A 21,664-nucleotide genomic window follows, 5' to 3' on the forward strand; every position below is an offset into this window, starting at 1 on the left:
TAACAGCACATGGCATGATAAAATGAAACAAAGTCAAATGAGCTTTGAGACCTCAGACAGGGATGCCAGGAGATGTAGGAAAACATTAAATATCACAACATTTTTAAAAATTATGAATGCTCCCACCCCCTACCTGCAGTTATGATCTAACCTTTCATGCTTTCAAAGATGAGCTAAGGAATATGAAGCTACTCATTTCAAAGTCAAAGTAAAGTATGGTAACGAATTTCTATCCTTAAATGAATTCAACTTTTCCTGAGTCAAAGACATGAAATGGGAGTCCTAGAATTCCAAGAAAATTATTACAAAGTCCTGTTTTCTTATCACATACTCAGCAGGAATCATGGATTGGCCTCTCTCGCTTTTCCTCCTTTGCCCTTCCTAGGAAATCTGGAAAATAATATCAAGAATCTGCAATATTTGGCACTAGTTAAAATTCTTAAGAATTGTCTTTCCTATAAAGACAATGTTGCAGAAAATGTTTCCTTCCAAATGTACGAAAAACAGTAACCAATAATTATTCACCTGATCCTTTTGAAGGTATTCCAGTCAGAGAACAAAGTGTAGGACTACAATAAGCAATGAGTTGTTAATGCCTTCCCTGATAAAATTTGTGCATATATATGTACATATTTTTTGCGGGGGGGGGGGGGTGTTTGTTTTTAACATCTAGGAGTAACAAGCAATTGCCAGCAAAGCTAGCATAGGAAAATCAAATACTCTGCCAATTTACACACGATTCCCTGAAGCCATTCCTGATTAAATGTTGTACCATTTCAATCTTCTTACTGGGGATATCTATTAACTAGCACTGCTTGTGAAACCAATGAATTTAGTATATAATTACACGTATCCTATACAAATTACTTCTCAATGACCTCTACTCACAGAAATAAACCAAAGAGGGATGACTGGCTCATTATAAATCTACAGAAAGATTTCACTAGGAAAAGGTATTGAGAACAAAGTCCTGAAGGATCTTAAGCTTCACCTGAATTTAATTTCAGCAGGAAGTAATCTCTTCTGTTCTGAACACCCAGTGCATTTTACATGAAGTCTTTGTGGCACGTGACACTTTTCTGTCACTAGGGAACTATGTGACCTTGGACAAGTCACTGCCATTCTCCCCGCCTGAGTGTCCTCATCTGTAAAATGAGATGCTTGAACAAGGTGATTTCAAGTCTCTTCCGGATCTCATATTTCCGGATGGCATAATTACAATCACAGAAGCACACTTTACCCGTCCTTTCAAGGCAAGCATGGGAATGTGATTTACCTCTGGAGCCTCCCTACTGTCTAGAACAGCCAACTGAATTTCCCTTAGCAACTGCTCAGCAAACACATTCAGGGACTCTGAAAACAGTACCGTCATCTGAAATTCCCATTCTCTTCGCCACCTTCAAGCCCTTCCTAAGCCCGACCGCGACTGTCACCCAAATGGCTCTCTTCGAGGCCACCCTTACCATACCTCTGGCAGAATTACAGGGAGGCCAGAGAAGTAAACATATCACTTGTCACCTGGAAGAAATGCATCCACCCAAAAGTTTCAAGGCACATGCTTTGTAAACCATCTGACTCAACATCACACACACAACTGGAGGCCTAGAGAGAGGTTCCACTTCATAGAATAAGTTTATCTGATGCATTCCAATCACCTGAGAGCATGCGTAGGAAGCTACAAGCAGATGTCGCGGGGGGAGAGAAGCAAGGTGGCAGGCAGAAGAGCAGAGAATATGAGACCTGCTAAGGAGAAGAAGGAGAACATTCCCTTCACCTTTCCAGAGGTGGACATTTTAAAAACCCAAATCCCAGAGGGAACTATACTGCAAGAATAGGAAACATCTACTCATAGCTGTTAGGACTCTGAAGCCAGAACGTCTGGGTTCAAATCCCTCCTCTGCTGATTAGTAGCTGTATATCCACGGGAAAGGTAATCAACCCTCTGTGCCTCAGTATTCTCATCTGTAAAATGAGAATAGCAGTACTTCATTGATAGGGCTGTTATAAAAATAAAACAGGTTAATACATGTAAAATGCTTATACCAACACCCAGAGCATAGTAGGTGCTCAGTAAATGAGAGCTCCCAGCGTTGCAGTTATTATTATTAGAGTTCTGGGATTCTCTCGGATTTGTTCTAAGAGAACAAAGGAACCACGCTGCTCTTACAGATTCCCCAATTCTGCAGTTCCCTCCTCCAGATGACAGTTGCAAGGATAAACCTTTACGTATTTATGTATACTTGTATACTCTATCAGTCTTAACTACTGCCAACCACAGAAACCATTCATTCAAAATTTAAATTCCTTTCTGAATGATATTCTAGGTTTCAAAAAAGACTTGATCGCCCACGCTCTGAGAGTACAAAAGGACTATTAAACTGTAGGGCTGAGAGGAGGTGGGAGCACAAAGACATCCTTGTAGCAGTTTGAGCTATCACATACCAAGGCCTCAACGGCCTCAGCTTCAGAGAGTTGCCTCCTTCAGAAGGAAACTAACAAACTGGATCCATTGTTCCTTCCCATCAGAGTTCTTGGATGTGATCGTTCTTAAATCCCTGGCAACGCCTTAGCAAAGATCAGAAGATCTCAGTTCTTTCCATTAGGACAGCATCAAATCCCCTCCAAGCAATTTTCTTAGGTCAGCATCATTATTTGAGGTGCCAGGGAAACTGGCGAAATTTCCAACCGCTAAACTAGTTCCCTGTTCCGGGCTGAAGACGTGAGTTAAAGCTAGAAGATATTTTAGCTGTCCTGAGGAAATGTCTGAGATTGGGAAATGGGAAGAAATTTAAAGAGAATCATGAGAACTTCCTTTTTAAAATCCCTTTTATAAAGCAGTCATTTTAGTAAACAAAAAGCATACAAAGCGATAATGACAACCAATTAAAAAAACAGTTTTCAGAAGGCACTGACCCTTAAAAGTTCCAGTTTGTTCCCTGATGGGATGTCTAGAACTCTGGTTTTCCAAGCACCTTTCAATAAACAGGTAGAAGAGATAAACAGACAAAAGAGCTAATACTGTGTCTTGTATTCGTTTGTCAAAAGATCAGGCAAAGAACAAAGTCAGCAATGGTCATGCTCTCCTGGATACGTTCAACTGTCTTTTTATAACCCTGGGCTGAAAAACAATGGACACCCTAAACACACAGAAACGGAGCAACAGAAGAAGTAAAGTTCCAGGAGGCCACAAAAAGGTAGCCTATGTTCTCTGTTCCAAGGGGGCCAGATTTCAGAAACTTCGAGAACAAGTTCGCCCACAGCACCCCTTTTAGGTCTAAAACTGCAGAGCTGATGGGGGTGGCTGGAGAGTTTCCTAAAAACAGAGGACTGTCTGCTTACAGAACCCACTTCAACTGTTTCTGGCAAGGAAGGACAGTAGTCAAATCCGTATGAAGCCAAGAACAAGTCCATATTTGACAAATCGCTCCCATCAAGACAGTGATGTCAACCACAATAGAGTATTTTGGCAAGACTGAAAATGTGCACCTGTGGGAACCTGGAAAGATTTGACAGATTTTCGTCTTCCCAACCCTTTATCAGCACGTTAATTATAGCAACTGTACGGTGTACGCTGAGCTTTACAGAAAGGCACCAGGCTGTGTGAAACCAAGACGCTGCTCTCCTGGGCATGAGAAAGACAGAATGACAGTAGTGCTTACACACGGAAATCCTCGGTCTGAGTACAGTGTAACAGTGAGCTGGACGGCACCACTGGACGAGAAAGAGGTATACTCTGCAGATACCTGGGTGTGGCAAACCTAGGAAGGAGTCACGACACCTGTGTACGGACACACACACACACACACACACACACACACACGCACGCCTCCAGAGCCTCCCCAACTCTGGTTGCGGGACACCCAGGGATGCGTCTTCCCGGAGCAGACTGTACCTTCACAGCTATAACTGTACACGGCCACCGCCGACCGTTCCACCAGATTTTCATCGTGATGCCAGCTCACGGCCATTTTGCCCATGCCAAAATAAGGCTCCTCCTTCAGGTACGGCATTTTCTGGGGATCCATGAAATTCAACAGAGTGACGTTGTATGCGGCTCTGTTCTTAATGTCCAGCTCGTCTTGCCCGTCAAAGGCCCCCAGCCCGACCCTGGGGAAATCTGGACCGATACACACCGGCACGGCATCGATATTAGCCTTCTCTTTGCAAGCGAGTTCCTCCAAAGCCTGGCTCGTCTCTGTCTGCAGGTAGTCGTTGAGCTTGAGGAAGGTCTGACAGGCAGCAGCGATACCCGCCTCGTCGTATTTCGGACTAGCGCCCTTCACCGGCCAGGGCACCGTGAAGAGCCTGGTGTTGAGGTACTTGTAGGTGCAGCCTGGGTTGCCGATGAGGATGCGAGAGACCGGGGTGAGCAAATCCTTGCCCTGGATCCTGACCAGGTCCCGAAAGAAGCAGCCATGCTTATGCAGCGTGAGGAAGGCTTCTTGCACCTCCTTATGGAGCGCCTCGGGTACGCTGCCGGCTTCGCGGAGAATCAGTTTCGGGTATTTCAGCTGCCACTGAAACAAAACCAAAGCAAAAACATGTGTTCACGGAGAGCTAGGAGTTTCTCATTTCCAGAACTGTGATGCTTGGTCAGCGTTCGGAGGGGGGAAAAAAAACAACCGTCAGGTAGCATTTCTGAACAGGACCCGTATCTCTCCAGCCTCACACGGAAGGCGACGTGAAACGGATGTCATCGACTGTCCGAGGCAAGATTTTCAAGTCCCAGCTCAAATCATTCATCTTTACTATAAACAAAATAATCAGCATCTGTGCTCTAAACTGCCAGGCTCCCTCTACAGCCACTTCTCCCTGCCCTCAATCTGTCTTCCAACCTTTGGCCCTCCGGACAACACGATTTTATTAATTAACTGCTTACTACCTATTTATTAAGTGCTTACTAAGTGCCGTGTATTATTCTAAATGAATCAGACACGTTGACTCATTCGCAGCTCACAGCTTTACGTGACGGTACTGTTACTGTCTCCGGTTTCTACGGGAGAATCTGGAGGCACAGAGACATTTATTTAAACACTTGCCCAGAGTCACATAGCTGATACCCAGTGGAGCTGGGATTTCAAGCCTCTGGGCTCGAGTCTGGCTCCAAGGCAGGAGGTCTGAACCACGAGATTGCCCTGCCTCCCAATAAATGACAAACTGGTGTCTGCTCTAATACTTTCACTGAAGGAGAAATCACTTCTTGTAGGGAATTAGATACCAAGTCCCACGAACACTAGAGCCAGGAGAATTTTGCTTACAACGATAATACCAGTGCCCAGAATATATTCAGCAAATGTTGAATAAAGGAGTGAATAAATGAGGTGTTCTACTGCGACTGAGAAAGTTGTGATCATTCTACTGGTGTCACTGGAGGAGAATACCGTAAGATGATCCCTCCTCTAATATGGAAACACATGGATTTATTGTCACAGTGGAGGACTTCATTACCTATTCAGCCACCACTTCTGGCTCCTAAGACTCATGAATGGGTGATAAACCAGAGTTCCCTGATTCTGTACAATGAAATGGACTTTTTTTTTTTAACCAAAGCACAGGATTTTACATTTACCCCCGTAAAGTTTAATCTGATCGGTACCTTCTCAGTACTGTACTGCCCACCATTTTTGAGACACATTCCTTCTATATCTTCATCAATGATTACCATTTATATGATAAACAGGGAAGACCATTTATTCCTTCATACGTTTTTTTCATTCAATGTATGTCTGCGGAGCACCTACCAAACACTAGACAGAGATAAGGTTCCTGCCCTCACAGAGCTTTCTACCAGATCAGGTAATAAATAAGGAAAAGTGATCTCGAATTGCGTTAAGTACTAGGACAGAAACAAACCAGTGGGAAATCTGTCATAGATGAGGGAAAACTCTCTAAGGAGTTGGAATTTAAGCTGAGATCTTCAGGAAAAGGAGGTGCCAGCCATGTGACAAGCTGGGGAGAGAGCTTCCCGGAGAAATGACCAAAAACCACAAAGGTGCTGAGGAGGGAGGCCAGACTTTTCTAGAGACAAAAAGAAGGCCAGTTTTACTAGAGGAAAAAAGCCAAAGGCAGAGAGACATGTGGTGGGGTTGAAGGGAAGGCAGGGGCTGGACCACACAGAGCCTGGGAGGTCAAAGTAGGGAATCGAGATTTGACTCGAAGTGTGCGAGAGGACCTAAGGGAAGAAGAGTAATTTGATTTACATTTTATAAAAATCACTCTTAGTTACAATATCGGGCACAGATTGGAAAGAGGCAAATGTGAAAGTGGAAATCCTGTTAGGTGCTATTACAACCATCCAGGAGAAAAGAGATGATGGTCTAAATGTGAGACAGGTAAAATACGTATTTTATAGGCAGAGCAAAAGGCAGTGCTTATCGACGAGATGTGAGGGGTAAAGAAAGGAAAGCAGTTCCAGATGACCCTTAGATTTCTGGATTTAATAAATGAATAAACAGCTTACCATTTTTTTTTAAAGATTTATCTATCTATTTGAGAGAGAGAATGCGTGCACGCTCAAGCAGGAGGGGCAGAGGGAGAGTGTCTCAAGCAGACTCCGTGCTAAGTACGGAGCCCAAGATCATGACCTGAGCAGAAACCAAGAGCTGGACACTTAACCAACTGCGCCACCCAGGTACCCCTCCTTTTTATTTTATTTTTATTTATTTTTTTTAAAGGTTTTATTTATTTATTTGAGAGAGAGAATGAGACAGAGAGAGAGAGAGCACGAGATGGGGGAGGGTCAGAGGGAGAAGCAGACTCCCTGCCGAGCAGGGAGCCCAATGCGGGACTCGATCCTGGGACTCCAGGATCATGACCTGAGCCGAAGGCAGTCGCTTAACCAACTGAGCCACCCAGGCGCCCCTCCTTTTTATTTTAAATAAAAAAGACTGGGACAATACAGGAATGCTAGGTAGAAGAATCGGAAGGAAGGAGGAGCTCCCCTTTGGAGCTGTAGCCATTAAGATACCTACGAAATCTTCATGTAGAAGTGGTGGGGAGGGTGGGGGGGTCAACTGCACAGACACACCTGGAAATCCAGGAGGCAGCTGTCAGCACACCTGTGGTTTTTAAAGGCCTGGAAATGAATGAGCCCTCCCAGGGAAACAGCATGAACACAGAAGGGGGCCCACGGCCATTTCCTGAGTTTCAGAGGAAAGGAGCAAAAGAGAACTTTGAGGGAGAAAACTAGGAGAGAGTATTAATGCAGAAGTGAAAAGACAGGAGCACTTCAAGGGTGGAGTAGGCGACCACTCTTGGGAGGCCAAGTGAGATGAGGACAGACATGACCCCCGAGATGTGGCAGCATGGAGATCAATGATGACCGTGACAAGAGTGATTTCGCAGAGTGGTGGGGATGAGAGTCAGAGGAGAGTCAGCTGGGGATGGAATGACAGAGCAGCAGTGGAGGCGCCGTGCTTAAATGTCCATCTCAGGGGTCACGCTCTGAAGGGGAACAGAATAACGCAGTTGTTGATGAAGGGCAATACCAGATTGGGGGACCATCTTCAGTGCTGGAAGACGGGGGGGACACACCAGAGCTTGCCAGGATACTCCTGGGAAGAGGCTGCTGCTGCAGGACACGGGGTGATTAACTACAGGAGCAAAATCCTTGAGTGGCCAGAGCGGGAGTCTCCCAAGGGAGGTATTTGAATGATCAGTGGGGTTTGTATGGCAATCCGCCAGAGTTGGTGGGGGGAAGCTGGCAGAACCGTTTTGTTTTTAATCTTAAAAAAAAAAAAAAAAAAAAAAAATCAAGCTTTACTAAAATATGTGTACAGTAGTAAACACATATACATGTGTTTAATATGAGTTCTATTATAAAATAGACACAAGTATACAAGTAATACTTACGTCTATTTAATGAATAACTATCCGTAGTGTGCTGGAGTCACTTTATATCCCCTTGGGAAAGCCTACTGTGTACATCGCCTCTCAACTGCACATTCAGTGACATGTTGGTAGCCTGAAATTGGCCATGGAGAAGTATTTACACCACAGAAATCAGGAAACACTAAAAATCGAGTCTGGTTTATTTTTTCCCAGACAGCCCATTCTTAAACACTTAGTAGGACCCCACTGTATATGCTTAAAATTTGTTCCTGACAGGAGTATATGATCAAAAAACTTCCTGTATCGGAATAAACTGTAGGAGAAAGAAGATCTAAATTCAGAGAGGACTATAAACTTGATAATAGGCAAATGACTAAGTTTCAGGGAGTTTTTAGAGGGAGAGAGAGGGGAGCACTTCAATTTTTCACAGTGAAAATGCAAAACAAATCACTAGTTAAGAATGTGTGCTGGTCACGTGGCCTGCTTGCCAGGTAGTTCTGGACTCCTCTGCCATCACCCAGCTTTTTGGATCCAATGTTGAATTATGCTTCCTAGCCCCCTCATGTTGGGTGAAACATGTGACTGTTTGTGTCCAGAAAAATGACGGCTGTCACTTCTAGCCTGGAGCACTTCAGGGAGTACCACACCCTCCAGAACGCTCTTTTTTGGCATAGTCACCAGCTAGTGGCTATGTGGATCCCTGAGTTACTACTTTCATGGGTAGTGATTTTCTGCCAACCCACAAATGATATGTAGAATGAGTAAGACATATTGCTGGGGGAAGCCACTGAGATTTGAGGGTTGCTTGTTACTACAGCATTATCTAGCCCATTCTGCCTGATCCAGAATGCAGGAAATAGAAGGTAAGCAGGAAGTCTATGCAGGCAGAAGAAAAATGAAGTCGTCAAGCCTGCATACGGAAAAATGACCTTACTAGGAAAGCGTGGTAGGATTGCCCTGCTTCTCAGAGTGCCTACCTGAGGTGTGTGATCATAAATTTAAAGTGACAGAAAGCAGAGTTATGTGGCACACCATTATGAATGGCCAGTGAGACTGTCAGGGATGCATTTAGGATTTATAGTTTCTATATTCGTTTATCCCTTTGAAAAATAAAAAGAGAAATATCATACTTCCTGTTTATGCAGCTTATGAAGACAGCAATCTAGTAAGCAATAACGGAATATTCTGGAACCATGCGCAGAAACTCTAATTCTATCACTAAACTGGTTCTCTGAGCAAGTCCCAGAGGCCTCAGTATACTTGAAGCACATCTAACAGCAGCGGTCAAGAAGGAAATTTCTCCATAATTTCTTAACAATTCTGGGTTCTTTAATCCTCAGTATAAAATATTAGTGAAAAGTAAGATAATTGGGAACACACTCTCTCTGGGACTGGGAGAGGAGGAAGACTGGAGATAATGCACACACACGCACACACACACACACACAATCTACACACAGCTTGCGGCCATCATTCAATATACAGTAGGGCTGGAGACTGCAGAAAATGGATTTAACACAGGGGAATAATAACTCTAAGGACCTGGGAAATTCACATAACCATATGAGTATCACAAGTAAATACCTTGACATTAAAAACAGCATTCTAAAAATAAAACAGTAATAATGATGTGGGAAAGTATCCCACCCCCCCCCACCCCCCGGATTTTTTTCACTGATCTCTCATGTCCTTTCCCCTCCAACCACATTGGCCTCTTTTCCTACAGGCCTCAAGAGGCCATCATTCAACACCTCCCCTTCAGGGCAGGCTCTTCCTCCCAAATCTGTACCTGCCAGGCCCTTCTCATCCTGCAGGCCACTTTCTCAAAGAATCCTTCCCTGAACTTCCCCCACCTCAAATATATATCCCCCATTATCATTCAACACACACTTCTCAATCCATAACTACGCATTTCTTTGAACTATTATCTGTTTAATAATCTCTCCTGCAACTCTGAATCTCCCAGAAGAAAGACATGGTAGCAGTTTTATTCTCCACTATATCCCCAAGCCCTTGCCTGACTCCAATATAAGTGCTCAAGACTTGCCTCTAAGAGTAAGAGAATAAAAAAATCTAAGATTGATAGAAAACAGATTAGTGAGGGTCTGGGCCGGGAGTGGGAAAGAAGGCTGACAACTGCAAAGAGGCAGGAGGGATCTTTTGGGGATCTGGAAATATTCTAAAACTCCTGTGGTGATGGCTGCACAACTCGACAAATTTACTAAAAATTACTGAATTGTACCATCTTAAAAGGTAAATTTTATGGTATGTAAATTGTACATACACACAGCTCATCAATAAACTGTTTTTAAAAGATTGATACATTTGAATATACAAAATTTTAAACTTTTAAACTTTTGCATAAAAAGAATTATAAAATAAAAAGGCAAATACTAACTAGAAAAAACTATTTGTAATCTAGATGGCAAAAATGGGCTTAATATTCTTAATAAAGAACACTTCCAAATTTAAATATATGTATATGTACATATACATACATATATAAATATATATACATATATATAATATGTATTAACAGAGATATTCACACATAAATTAATGGAGAAGACTTTTAAATATAGAAAAAAAATGAACTGCACCGAAGTCAGGGAAAAACATAAATTAACATAATTTGTATTAAATTATATTTAATTTGGTTTGCCTACAAAATTTGCAAAAAATAAAATTTTATCACAGTAATACACATTGCTGGTGAGGTAAAATCAAGTATTCTGGTAGTCCACAATTAGGAATGCAAATTACTGCAAACTTGCTTACGGCCAGTTGGACAAAATTCACCAGAACCTAAATATCCTCATATCTTTCCATCCAGTAATCCTACTTTTAAGAATTTATCATAGGGAAATAATTAGAGAAATGTACCAAGACTATAAGGATATTCATCATACTGTTCTTTATAATAATTAAAAGCTGAAAACCACCAAAATGCCCAACAGGGGATTAGAGGTAAAATGGTATATTCATGTGACACACTTTAGAAAAATTTCTGTACTGTTTTGTGAAAAACGTAAATAACAAAGTACTATTAAACAAGAAATTAGTAACCAGACATTGAGATGATAGGATCTCAGCTTAAAAAGAAAACAAATGTATACAGATAAGTACAGAAAAGAAAACTGGGGGAAAAATATGGTCACAAGTTTATGGTAGTTATCTCTGGGTGCTGAACTTGGGCATAATTTTAATTTTCTTTTTTAGACATCTGTATATTTTTCAAATTTGCCAAAGTAAATGTAAAAAGCTTTTTAAATTGGAAAATCAGGGAAAAGATGTTGCATTCAAAACTTCTTAATTTTCGGGGCACCTGGGTGGCTCAGTCATTAAGCATCTGCCTTTGGCTCAGGTCATGATCTCAGGGTCCTGGGATTGAGCCCCACATTGCGCTCCCTGCTCAGCAGAGAGCCTGCTTCTCCCTCTGCCTCTGCTGCTCCCCCCTGCTTATGCTCTCTCTGTGTCTGTCTCTGTCAAATAAATAAATAAAATCTTTAAAAAAAAAAAAACTTCTTAATTTTCATGACATATCTTATATTTGCCAGGAGATTCTTTTTGATGACCCTGAATTTTCAAAATGTTTCAATATTAACTTCTGGTTCTAATTTAAATCTCATTTGGAATGCTGCTGCATGCCCTATGAACTTATGATTTTAACACAAGCAATACAAATAATAAGAACTGGCTAATTTGGTCACTATCTCAAAAAAAAAAAAAAATCTGAGAGAAAACCCTCCATCCTAAATGCCCACTCTAATTATTTATCAAGTAATTAGACTAGTGCCTGGCACCTAAAAGCACCATGTAGTGTTTCTTTAAAGAGAACTACAAGTAACTGTGGAAAAGAGCTGAACGTTAAATAATTGAATATTAATTCATGCTGGCAAACAAGTAAGTTCCCTTTCCATTTGGACAGGTACATGTAAAACAGCAGATATCACACAAGAATTTGGAACAGCTGTTGGCAGATTTTCAAATATGTCAGAATTTTTTGTTGTTGAATCCCATTAAAGTTTTGCCAAGGAGTATAGAGTCATGCAGTTGTATTAATAGTTGTCTGGTCACCTAATATATCTCTTGAGATCTACAGAAAGTTTCGTGATCTAAATGATGATTTTAATAAGCAGCTGGAAAGGTATTTTAGATATAAACCACCAACATGCCAGGCCTTTATCAATGGCCGAAACATGTGGAATGCTGGGTTTTCTGGAAAATAAGCTTTACCTTCCACCTACTTTAAACCATTATGTAAGAATTCTACTGCTTCTCCTCTCATATCAAGGGATGGTTCTGAAAGAATTTCATCATACAGAGAGGACAGACATGTTGCTAAATGAGTAAGATACCACTTGTACAGGAGGCTCACCTATATGAAACCAGTGGAACTCAACCCTCAGTAGAGTGAAATTAAATTTAAAATCTTCAAGTGAGGGCGCCTGGGTGGCTCAGTCGGTTAAGCGACTGCCTTCGGCTCAGGTCATGATCCTGGAGTCCCGGGATCGAGCACCACATCGGGCTCCCTGCTCAGTGGGGAGTCTGCTTCTCCCTCTGACCCTCTCCCCAGCTCATGCTGTTTCTCTCTCTCTCAAATAAATAAATAAATAAAATCGTTTTAAAAAAAATCAACTTTAAAATCTTCAAGTGACTTGGGAAATGTACTTCATTTAAAAAGTGTTGCGATGTCAAGGGACTCTATTTCTAATCTGGCTGTTAATAGATTTTGCTGGTAACACTTTGTATTTTGCACTCTATAGAAGTGTATACATTACCAGTCATAACATTTTCTATATCATTTTCATTGTAACATGCTTAAGGCTTGGTAGCCATCCCAAGACAAATGGGCTGGACACATCTGGCCCAACCGGCCAACCTCCTGCTGCGCTGAGCTGTCTCCCAAAGGAGGCTCTCTTCTGAGGTCACTGCATTGGCCCTGCTACAGCTATCACAACTGAGTCTTGGGATAACATGTGGTTTGCTACAAAGTGACCCTGAGATGTTTGTTCATTCATTCACTCACTCAACAGTTCTTTTTTTTTGTTTTAAGTAGGCTCCATACCCAGCCTGGAGCCCAACATGGGGCCTGAACTCATGACCCTGAGATCTAGACCCAAGCTGAAATCAAGGGTCGGACACTTAACTGACTGAGCCACCCAGGTGCCCCAATTCAGTGATTCATTTTTTGTTTATTTAAAATTTACTGAATATCTGCTCTCTATCAGATACGGTATAAAGTGTTATAAATACAATGATATAAACAAGATAGCTCCTGTTTCACAGTGTCTCATAGTTTAAGAGTATAGATAAAAATAAAAACCAGTAGCTAAAGAAAGACTTATCACAAGGGAAGTATGAAAATACTCCATGGGAGCAGGGAATAAAGAAGCAGGAAGGGAATCTGGAAAATTCTCACTTATTGAACACACATTTTTTGAGCACGTACTATTTGCAAAGCATGAGGTGCTGGGAACAGGAAGAGAACGAAACTTTGATCTGCTCTCCAGGAGCTCATACTTATAATTAGATGGTATATAAATATATAGGATATGTGGCTCATAATATACATAGTATTTTATGAATTTACTATCGAGTTACTTATTTAGTAAAATATATAGTCTTTAGATTGTGATGAGTGCTATGGAATAAAAGAAATCCAAGGTAAGTAGGATGAGAATGCTAGCAGTGAATGTTCCTGTCTCACACAGGCTGGTCAGAGAGGGCCTTTGATAAGGTGACATCTGAGCAGAGGAATGCAAGAAATGAGGATACAAGCCCCACGGGTACCTGGGGGGGAGGAAAGTCCCAGGCTAAGAGAACATTAAGCGCAAAGGCCTTGGGGGCAGCAGTGTGCTTGGCTGATGCTCAGAGCAAGAATGCCAGAGTGGCAAGAGGAGGGGCGGCAGAAGCAAGGAGCAAGCTGGGAGAGGCGGTCGGGAACCAGCTCTTCCTGCGCTTTGTGGGTAAATGTACGTCCTGGGCTCTTACTCTGAACACGATGGGAAGCTGAGCAAGAAAGTGTAACGTGCTGACTGAGGTTTCAGAAAGAGCACGGCAAATGCGACAGAGGTGGTGGGACGGAGCTGGATTTGTAATACATTCTGAAAGTCAAACACATGGCATTTCCTGGGATCTTCACAGAAGAGGTCCTATTTCAGGGCACCTGGGTGGCTCAGTCGGTTAAGCGTCTGCCTTCGGCTCAGGTCATGATCCCAGGGTCCTGGGATCGAGTCCCAAATCAGGCTCAGCAGAGAGCCTGTTTCTCCCTCTCCCCCTGCTCTTCTCTCTCTCTGTCAAATAAATAAATAAAATCTTTTTTTAAAAAAAAGAAAGAAGAGGTCCTATTTCAGCAAGGTCTTCAAGGGTGAGTAGATGCTCGCCAGACAGAAAAAGCACTCAACACCCTGGGGAATAACAGGCACAACAGGGAAGGATGAAAGGTCACAGCGGAGCCTGGGTGTAGCAAGAGACTCTGCATGACGGAGTCTATGGCTGGACTCCATGTTAGGCAACGGGTAGAGATGAGACAGAGAGGTAATCTGGGGTCATACGGTCAGTGGCCTTAGAGGACATGTTGAGGAGGGTGAACTCTACCTTACAGGCAAGAGAGACTGAACAAAATTTAGAAAGCAAGGAGTGACAAGTTAGACCTATTGAGAGGAACACAATATTGATGGTACTGGAGAGGGCACAAGGAACACCAGGTAGGAGAACAGGAAAACTGTGCTGGTCTGAGATGATAAATGAGGGCCTGAATGAAAAGAAGAAACACCCTGAGGGTTTATGAAGAGGCAGACCTGCCAGGGCCCAGCACCTGAATGAGGGACTGAAGCAATGGGTAGAAGGGGAGGACAGCACGATTTCTGATTTGGTGAACAGCACCAGGAGGGTGGCCACTAGAGAAGAGAATGAACAGCAGGTTCCCTGTAAAACAGATCCTTACCAAAATGTGACTCAGAGCTTGTCACACTTGCACTCCAAACCCTCTCACAGCTTCTCGTGTCATTCAGAGTCACCGCCGACATGCCCGGTACAGCCGGCAAGTTCCCGTATCATCAGGCCATGGCTCTCTGATCTCATCCCTTCTGTTCTCAACTCTCTCACTTCGCGCCAGGTGTATTGGCCTCACGTGCTTCTCCTCAGATACACCTCAGGGGCCCTGCTCTTCCCTATGTCCAGAACATTCTTACTACAAGTATCTACATAGCTTGCTCCCACACCTCCATAAGGGGTTGGTTCAAACGTCACTATGAGAAGGTCTTCCACGACCACCCTAAGTTGCAGTCCCCCATCCTATGGTGCCCTCTGACCTACTTCATCTCCATACCTGTTTGCCCTTCCAACATTCATTTTCTGGCTTTTTTTTTATTTCTGCTCCCTCCCCCCGTCCCACCTCATAAGAAAATAAACTCAAAGGAGGAATCTTCTCTTGGTTTTCACTACTAATGCCTACAACATTACCTGCACAGGGCGGGGAAGCTAAGTATCCATGTTCAGTGAAGTCAGTAATGAATGAATATGGATTGTGTTGGGTTAGATGCCCCTGCAAGACTTCCAGGCAGAGCCCCCCAGCAGGTAGTTGGAACTGGAGCCCTGGAGGTCACAGGGGAGGGCAGGGATCGAGAGAGAGGTGTAGGATCGTGGGGATGAAAGCAGAGCAATACCAGAAGCACCAAGAGATACAGTAGGATGATGCTCAGGGTCAGATCCAGGAGTCAGACCACCTGGTCTTGACACTTCTTGTTTCTTAAAAGCCTTAAACAAAATTTTAAACCTCTCTGTGCCTCAGTTTTCTCATCTCTAAAATGGGATTTTAAAAAAGCTCCTGCCTCAGAGGGCTGTGGTAAGATGTAAATGAGCAAATGCACATAAAGCAAGGAGATGAGCAAGCGGAGTGGAAAGTACACAGTAATGGAAAGCAAGGGGGCGTACTGAGGAGAGAGGTATTTTCTCTGGACACGAGAGGTAGCACTCAGAGATCTGGAAGCCAGGGTTTGTTCTGGACTATGTAGTTCCTCATTTCCTTGTGCTCTCTGGTGAACCTAAAGAAGTTCTCTCCACTTTTCTACTTCGGATTTGTTGTTGTTTTATTTCTTTTCTCTATGGTCTTATCAGATGAAACCAAAAAACATCTCTGAAGGTGTTTTAAATTTGAGTACAGTATTCTGGGAGGCGCACAACAGAGCAGAAAGAGCAGGGGCCTTCGGAGTCAGATAAATGTGGGCTTGGACCACCTCTGCCGCTCAGATATGGAGCTTAGTGTGGATCTAAAGAGAAATTTCTAGGAGAGGAGATAGATGTTCCTCTACCTCAAACACTGCAAGCTTGAAGAAGAGCAGTCAGTGAATGCACATTTGTGGCATAAATGCACGAAGGAGTTGTGAGGACTGAACAGCACACTGTAAGAGTAAACACACCTACCCAACAGGGAAGCTGCAAAAAGTCTTGCTTTTGTGACTAGCAGCTGGAATGGCATTCCTGTGGCCAGGGCCTGTTGAAAGGACCCCACGTTGGGTCTGAACTTTCTATTTATTCATGTCATTAAAAAAGTATTTTCTCGGGCGCCTGGGTGGCTCAGTTGGTTGAGCGACTGCCTTCGGCTCAGGTCATGATCCTGGAGTCCTGGGATCGAGTCCCGCATCGGGCTCCCTGCTCGGCAGGGAGCCTGCTTCTGCCTCTGACCCTCCCCCCTCTCATGTGCTCTCTCTCTCATTCTCTCTGTCTCAAATAAATAAATAAAATATTTTTAAAAAATAATAATAATAAAAATTTTTAAAAAATTTAAAAAAAAAGTATTTTCCCTTCATCTTTTAAGAGAATAGATTTCCTTTACTAAGGGTATGTTGAAGCACTAACCCTTATTATAAGGTGCACTTAAGGTGATTAGATATTGGTATCAGACTTGTTGTGGGTCTTGGAAAGATAAAAGAGCAGCCTTGATAGTTGTTGTTTGCCTTTGGGTTTCCTTTTATCCCCCCGTGTAGGGCTGGCTCTGAGCACAGCGGCTGATAACCTCTGTGTTTAGTTCTTCATGTACTACCACTACTTGCACCATTCCAAAGCCAAAAGGCTCAGAAGCTGCTTTAGAACAGTGTGTGTAATCATGTACCAGATGGCTTCTAGCTATAAAAACAGCAATAAGGATTTAAGAACTGATCGTATTTTGTGGGTTTGTTTTAAGGGTCCTTTGGATTTTTTTTTTTTTCCTGATTACCAAAGAATACATGTTAATTTAAGACAATTTGGAAAACTAGAAAACCCTACCATGCTGGCATATGATATTTCTGTATCCCGATGCTACCTCCCTGGGGAGAAGTGTATGTGTATAAAAACAAAATTAAAAGCATACTAAACATGATTATATAACTCGCTTTTAAAATTAACTAATGCACGCACTGATTCACTCATCCATCCAAGCAAATTAATTAAATACCTACTAGGTGCCAGGTGCCATACAAAGTACAGAGGATGGGGGAGACAAGCATAAAAATAAAATCATGGAGATAATGAAGGTACATATAAAGTACTACGGGTGCACACAAAAGGGAGCAGAGACAAGCCTCTGCAGTGCAGAGGTGTAAGGGAGCATCCTACAAGAGATGACACATTGGCTAACAGGTAACAGGAGTTCACCAAGGAAAGGGAGGAGGCAGGGCAGCAGAGGATGTAGCAAGAAGGCCCAAAACATGAGATTGTCTGGCTAGTCTGAGGTCCTGCCGAAGTCCAGTGCAGGTAACAAGATGAAAGAGTTGGAGAGATAAGACTAGAAAGGCAAGAGCCAGGCAATGAGCAGCCACTGCCAGGTTTGAAGCAGGGGGCTGACATGCTCAGATTTATGTCTTGCTTAGAAAATGTGCTATAGCTCTAAGGATTAAGAAAGAGGGACAAAGAGGAGAAACTAGAGCAATCCATAAAAGGACTGATCTGGTGAAAGACAGTGAAGATCTAATGAGAATGGAAATGACAGATAACATCCTGGAATTGAGAGTGAACTAGAAGTCAAGTGACCTGAATGCTAGATGCGTAAACATCTTCTTTCCTGTCTCCCTTCAGCAGTTACTGAGAATCAGCCACATACATTTGCATGGGAGGTCCCAGAGAAACAAAGATGAGGGAGCCCCATTCTTATCCCCAAGAGCCTACATTCTGGTAGGGAAGAACAGATGAACATGTATTATTAGTGCCTGTCCAAAATGCCTTCCCCTCCTTCTTTGAGAATAGGACTCCAATTTTCCTGTGGGGAAACCATCCATCTCCAGCTCACAGTCCATGCAGTTGGAGTGGAAATGGTCATATTTGAACCCAACTCCACGAGTGGGTGCATGAACGAGGCTGGGCAAACGGGAGCATCTCACGCCCATGAACACAATGACTGGTTCAGGAATAGACACAGGACTCAAACCAGGCCAACAAGATCACTCCCAGGGAAATCAGATGGAACCAGAAAAAAAGAAATGGCTACCTTCTTCTAAAATCCCACGTGCTTAAGACCACATACCTCTTGGGCTGTCAGACTCCTCCTATGTACGTTAGCAGGTCAGAGCCTAGCCAGCACGAAGTCACACAGAGGAGAGCCAAACCACGACACAGAGAAAAGCAGGGATCAGATGACACCTTTTGAGAAGTTGGATTCAGCCATGTACTCCTGGACATCTAAGTTAAGAAAGTCAATAAATTCCTTTTTTGGGCGCCTGGGAGGCTCAGTCATTAAGCGTCTGCCTTCGGCTCAGGTCATGATCCCAGGGTCCTGGGATCGAGTCCCACATCGGGATCCCTGCTCAGCGGGAAGCCTGCTTCTCCCTCTCCCACTCCCCCTGCTTGTGTTCCTGCTCTCGCTATCTCTGTCTCTGTCAAATAAATAAAAAATCTTAAAATAAAATAAAATAAATTCCTCTTTTGCTACAGTGAGTCTGTTGGGGTTTTTATCACTTATAATTGAAAGAGTACTGACTACTTCAGGGAAAGAGACATGGAATCCCATAACCGCAATACGACGCGATAGGCATGATAGAGGTACTTAGAAGGTACAAGTAGCACAGAACAGAGTGTGCTCAAGTCTACTTTTAGGTAAAGTAAATCAAGGAAACTTTCACAAAGAAGGGGCTGTTTAAGTGAAGTCTTGAAGAATTAGCCATCTGGCAACAAGGTAAGAGGCAAAAGGATATTCTATGCAGAAGAACCAGAGGAGCAGAGGCAAGGAAGTAGAAGAAAGCATGGAATGTTTGGGGATGAAGAAAGCAGTCCACTGTGCCAAAGCCCTAGGTTCACAGCAGGAAGCAGATCGTGAAGGAACTGGGATGTTCTGTGGGTGATGAGGAGTCACTGGATGACCAAATCAGACCATTTCACTTCTCATTTAACCTCTCCAGACCACAGCTGCTTCTTAGATCAGAACAAATCAATACAAATTGATAAAAATATGAAAAGATCTTACCTGCTGATAGAATTCATCATCCTTGGGGGTCAGATAAGGAAGCCAAGTATCTTCGAGCTCTTCAAGAAGCCTCAGTTTCTGTTTAGAAATAATAATGATTATAGGTGACTGAATATAAAGTGATCAGAATATAAGACAATCCCTTATTTTTCCAGTAAGACAATACCAAGAAAAACTTGGCCAACCTGAATATAGAAACTTTCAGAGATAGAAATTAGCCAAACGCCTATTATAAAATGTATTACTTTAATTACATACATTTAAATTACACATTGCATAAAGCATTAACTTAGAAATAATGATTTTATTCACTTTCATATTCCATGAAACAATTTGATTCACCAATCTTGACATGTTTCTTTAACACCATCGTCTTTTTCATCACTAAACTCACCTTTTGAGATCCCTATACAGTTTTCCAGAGCAAACCTTCCTGTCTGTATAATGTGTTTGAGACACAGCAGCTTCTAAATCCTTCTATCACACAAACACTAGAAATAGCAAATCAAACCACAGTACCATTTACAGAATGTCAGGATATTTGGAAGATTTATTCATCCTATAAACATTTATTTGATACAGTATCCACTTACGTATTACTTTTTTTTAAAGTGATCTTTCATTTCTAGAATAAGTACTAAATCCGTGTTAAGCATCTTCGCTTCTTTTCCAATTTTATGAAGAAACATTTTTAAGTATCCACAGCTAGCACTGAGGCCATTTCTATGTCTTCCCAAACAGTACCATGCTGTTCAAACAAAGTAACTAAGAGAGGACCCCATATTATAGGGTATTTCATAAAGAATCGAATATATATAAGGTGATGTCCTCCTTCTGAAGGATTTTTTTTCCCAAAGAATACCTAACATATATGGTGTGTGTGTGTGTGTGTACGCGTGTGCGACAGAGAGAAAGAGACCACATGGCATATAAATGGCATTATATGTCTGTGTATATACACATACACTCACATAGGAATTATCTATATACTACAGAAAATTTCTCAAAGGAAAAAAAAAACAGAAAAGGCAGAAACAACTGATTTTCAAATAAAACTATAATAAGATGCATATTCAGGCTGTTATCAGCACCTTTGTAGGAATTACAAAATGGTACGCCTTGCTCTGGGTCATTGCAGCCCTAGTCCATGGCGCATGGCTTGATGAACACAAACTGGAATTTAGCCCCCACCTGCTCCAATGGACACTGTCTTTATGCAGTCAACAACCTGCTCAACCAGACACAGTGACCCTATCACCCTCCCCTACCCTTTCTTTCACAGACCCATCAGAGTAGTCCAGAGAAAACACCTTTTGGGCAGAACTTAAATCTTTCTGTATCTTTCTGCAAATTATCCAAGGTAAATAAAGAAAAAAGGAATAGAAATATAGCAACCAGTTGATCTTACAGAGGCAAAACACTCAAGTTTACTCATACAAAATTCTGGTCTATTTATTTAATGAAAGCTTTCTGCTTGGACTCAAGGTATTTTCTCATCTACAATGGTAAGGGTGGCTTATCAGTTAAACTATGAACAATTTACCTTTATGAAGAACCTAGAATACTAACACAAACCATTAGTTTAGATGAATCATCAGTGAAGTGGCTTATCTGTTTTCAACATTAGCTATTACTTGGGGAATAGAAAGAACTAATGATATTTCCATGCATATACTTACACATTTATGCACTTCATCACAAATTTAATAAAAATCTATACCGCAATTGTCACTTTGACCTCAGGAAAGCTCATATTTTCCTATGACTCTTTTGCCAGGCCTTTTTATAGACAGAATACTTAAATGCCCCCAGACAAAATTTAACCCATTATTAAAATCCTTGAATAATTCAAACACACATGAAAACTCAAGCCTTGAAATGGCTCCACCTTATAAATACCACCTTAAAATAAATATATACATACATACATACATACATACATACCACCTGAAGACCTCTTCAGGCAAGTCTATAAAGCTAATCTGTGTATAAGAAGGAGCACAAAGGTCAACACCTCTAAGGAATTAAATACTCTACCTTAATGAGATTAAACAGCAACAGACCTGTTCCATAGATCAACAGGCATCAATGGAGGCTGAAATTCTATTTATAATTAAAACTTAAACTACATCATTATAAAAACAACCTACTTCCCAGCTCAGCTGAAGTCCAAAGTATCAGCAGGCATAAAACATTATAACTTGGAAGGCTGTATCAAAAGGATAAAATTCTACAGGAATGTTCCTACTACAGAGCAAGGAGAATATAAATGGTCTCTTTCCACTGGAAATTTTAATTTTGATACTGTGAACATCATTATATCTATATGGCAGGAAAGAATGTGGATCCAGAAATCACTCCAATTAAGACCATACATCTATAATCTGTTCTGTG

General features: G+C 42.1%; 1 protein-coding gene across 4 annotated transcripts in view; it reads right to left on the reverse strand.

Moving 5' to 3' along the window:
* FTO (FTO alpha-ketoglutarate dependent dioxygenase) overlaps positions 1 to 21,664 on the reverse strand; it is a 373,561-nt gene that overhangs the window by 249,192 nt on the left and 102,705 nt on the right. For all 4 annotated transcript variants that reach the window (XM_006732590.3, XM_031027338.2, XM_081806585.1 and 1 more), the window contains 2 exons: positions 19,271 to 19,348; positions 3,893 to 4,517 (listed from right to left, as the gene is read on the reverse strand). In XM_006732590.3, the coding sequence (XP_006732653.2) occupies positions 3,893 to 4,517; positions 19,271 to 19,348 (703 nt within the window). The remainder of the gene's footprint in view (positions 1 to 3,892; positions 4,518 to 19,270; positions 19,349 to 21,664) is intronic.

This window comes from Leptonychotes weddellii, chromosome 16 (assembly GCF_054177405.1).
Source record: "Leptonychotes weddellii isolate Sample4059 chromosome 16, ASM5417740v2, whole genome shotgun sequence".
Classification (NCBI taxonomy): Eukaryota; Metazoa; Chordata; class Mammalia; order Carnivora; family Phocidae; genus Leptonychotes; species Leptonychotes weddellii.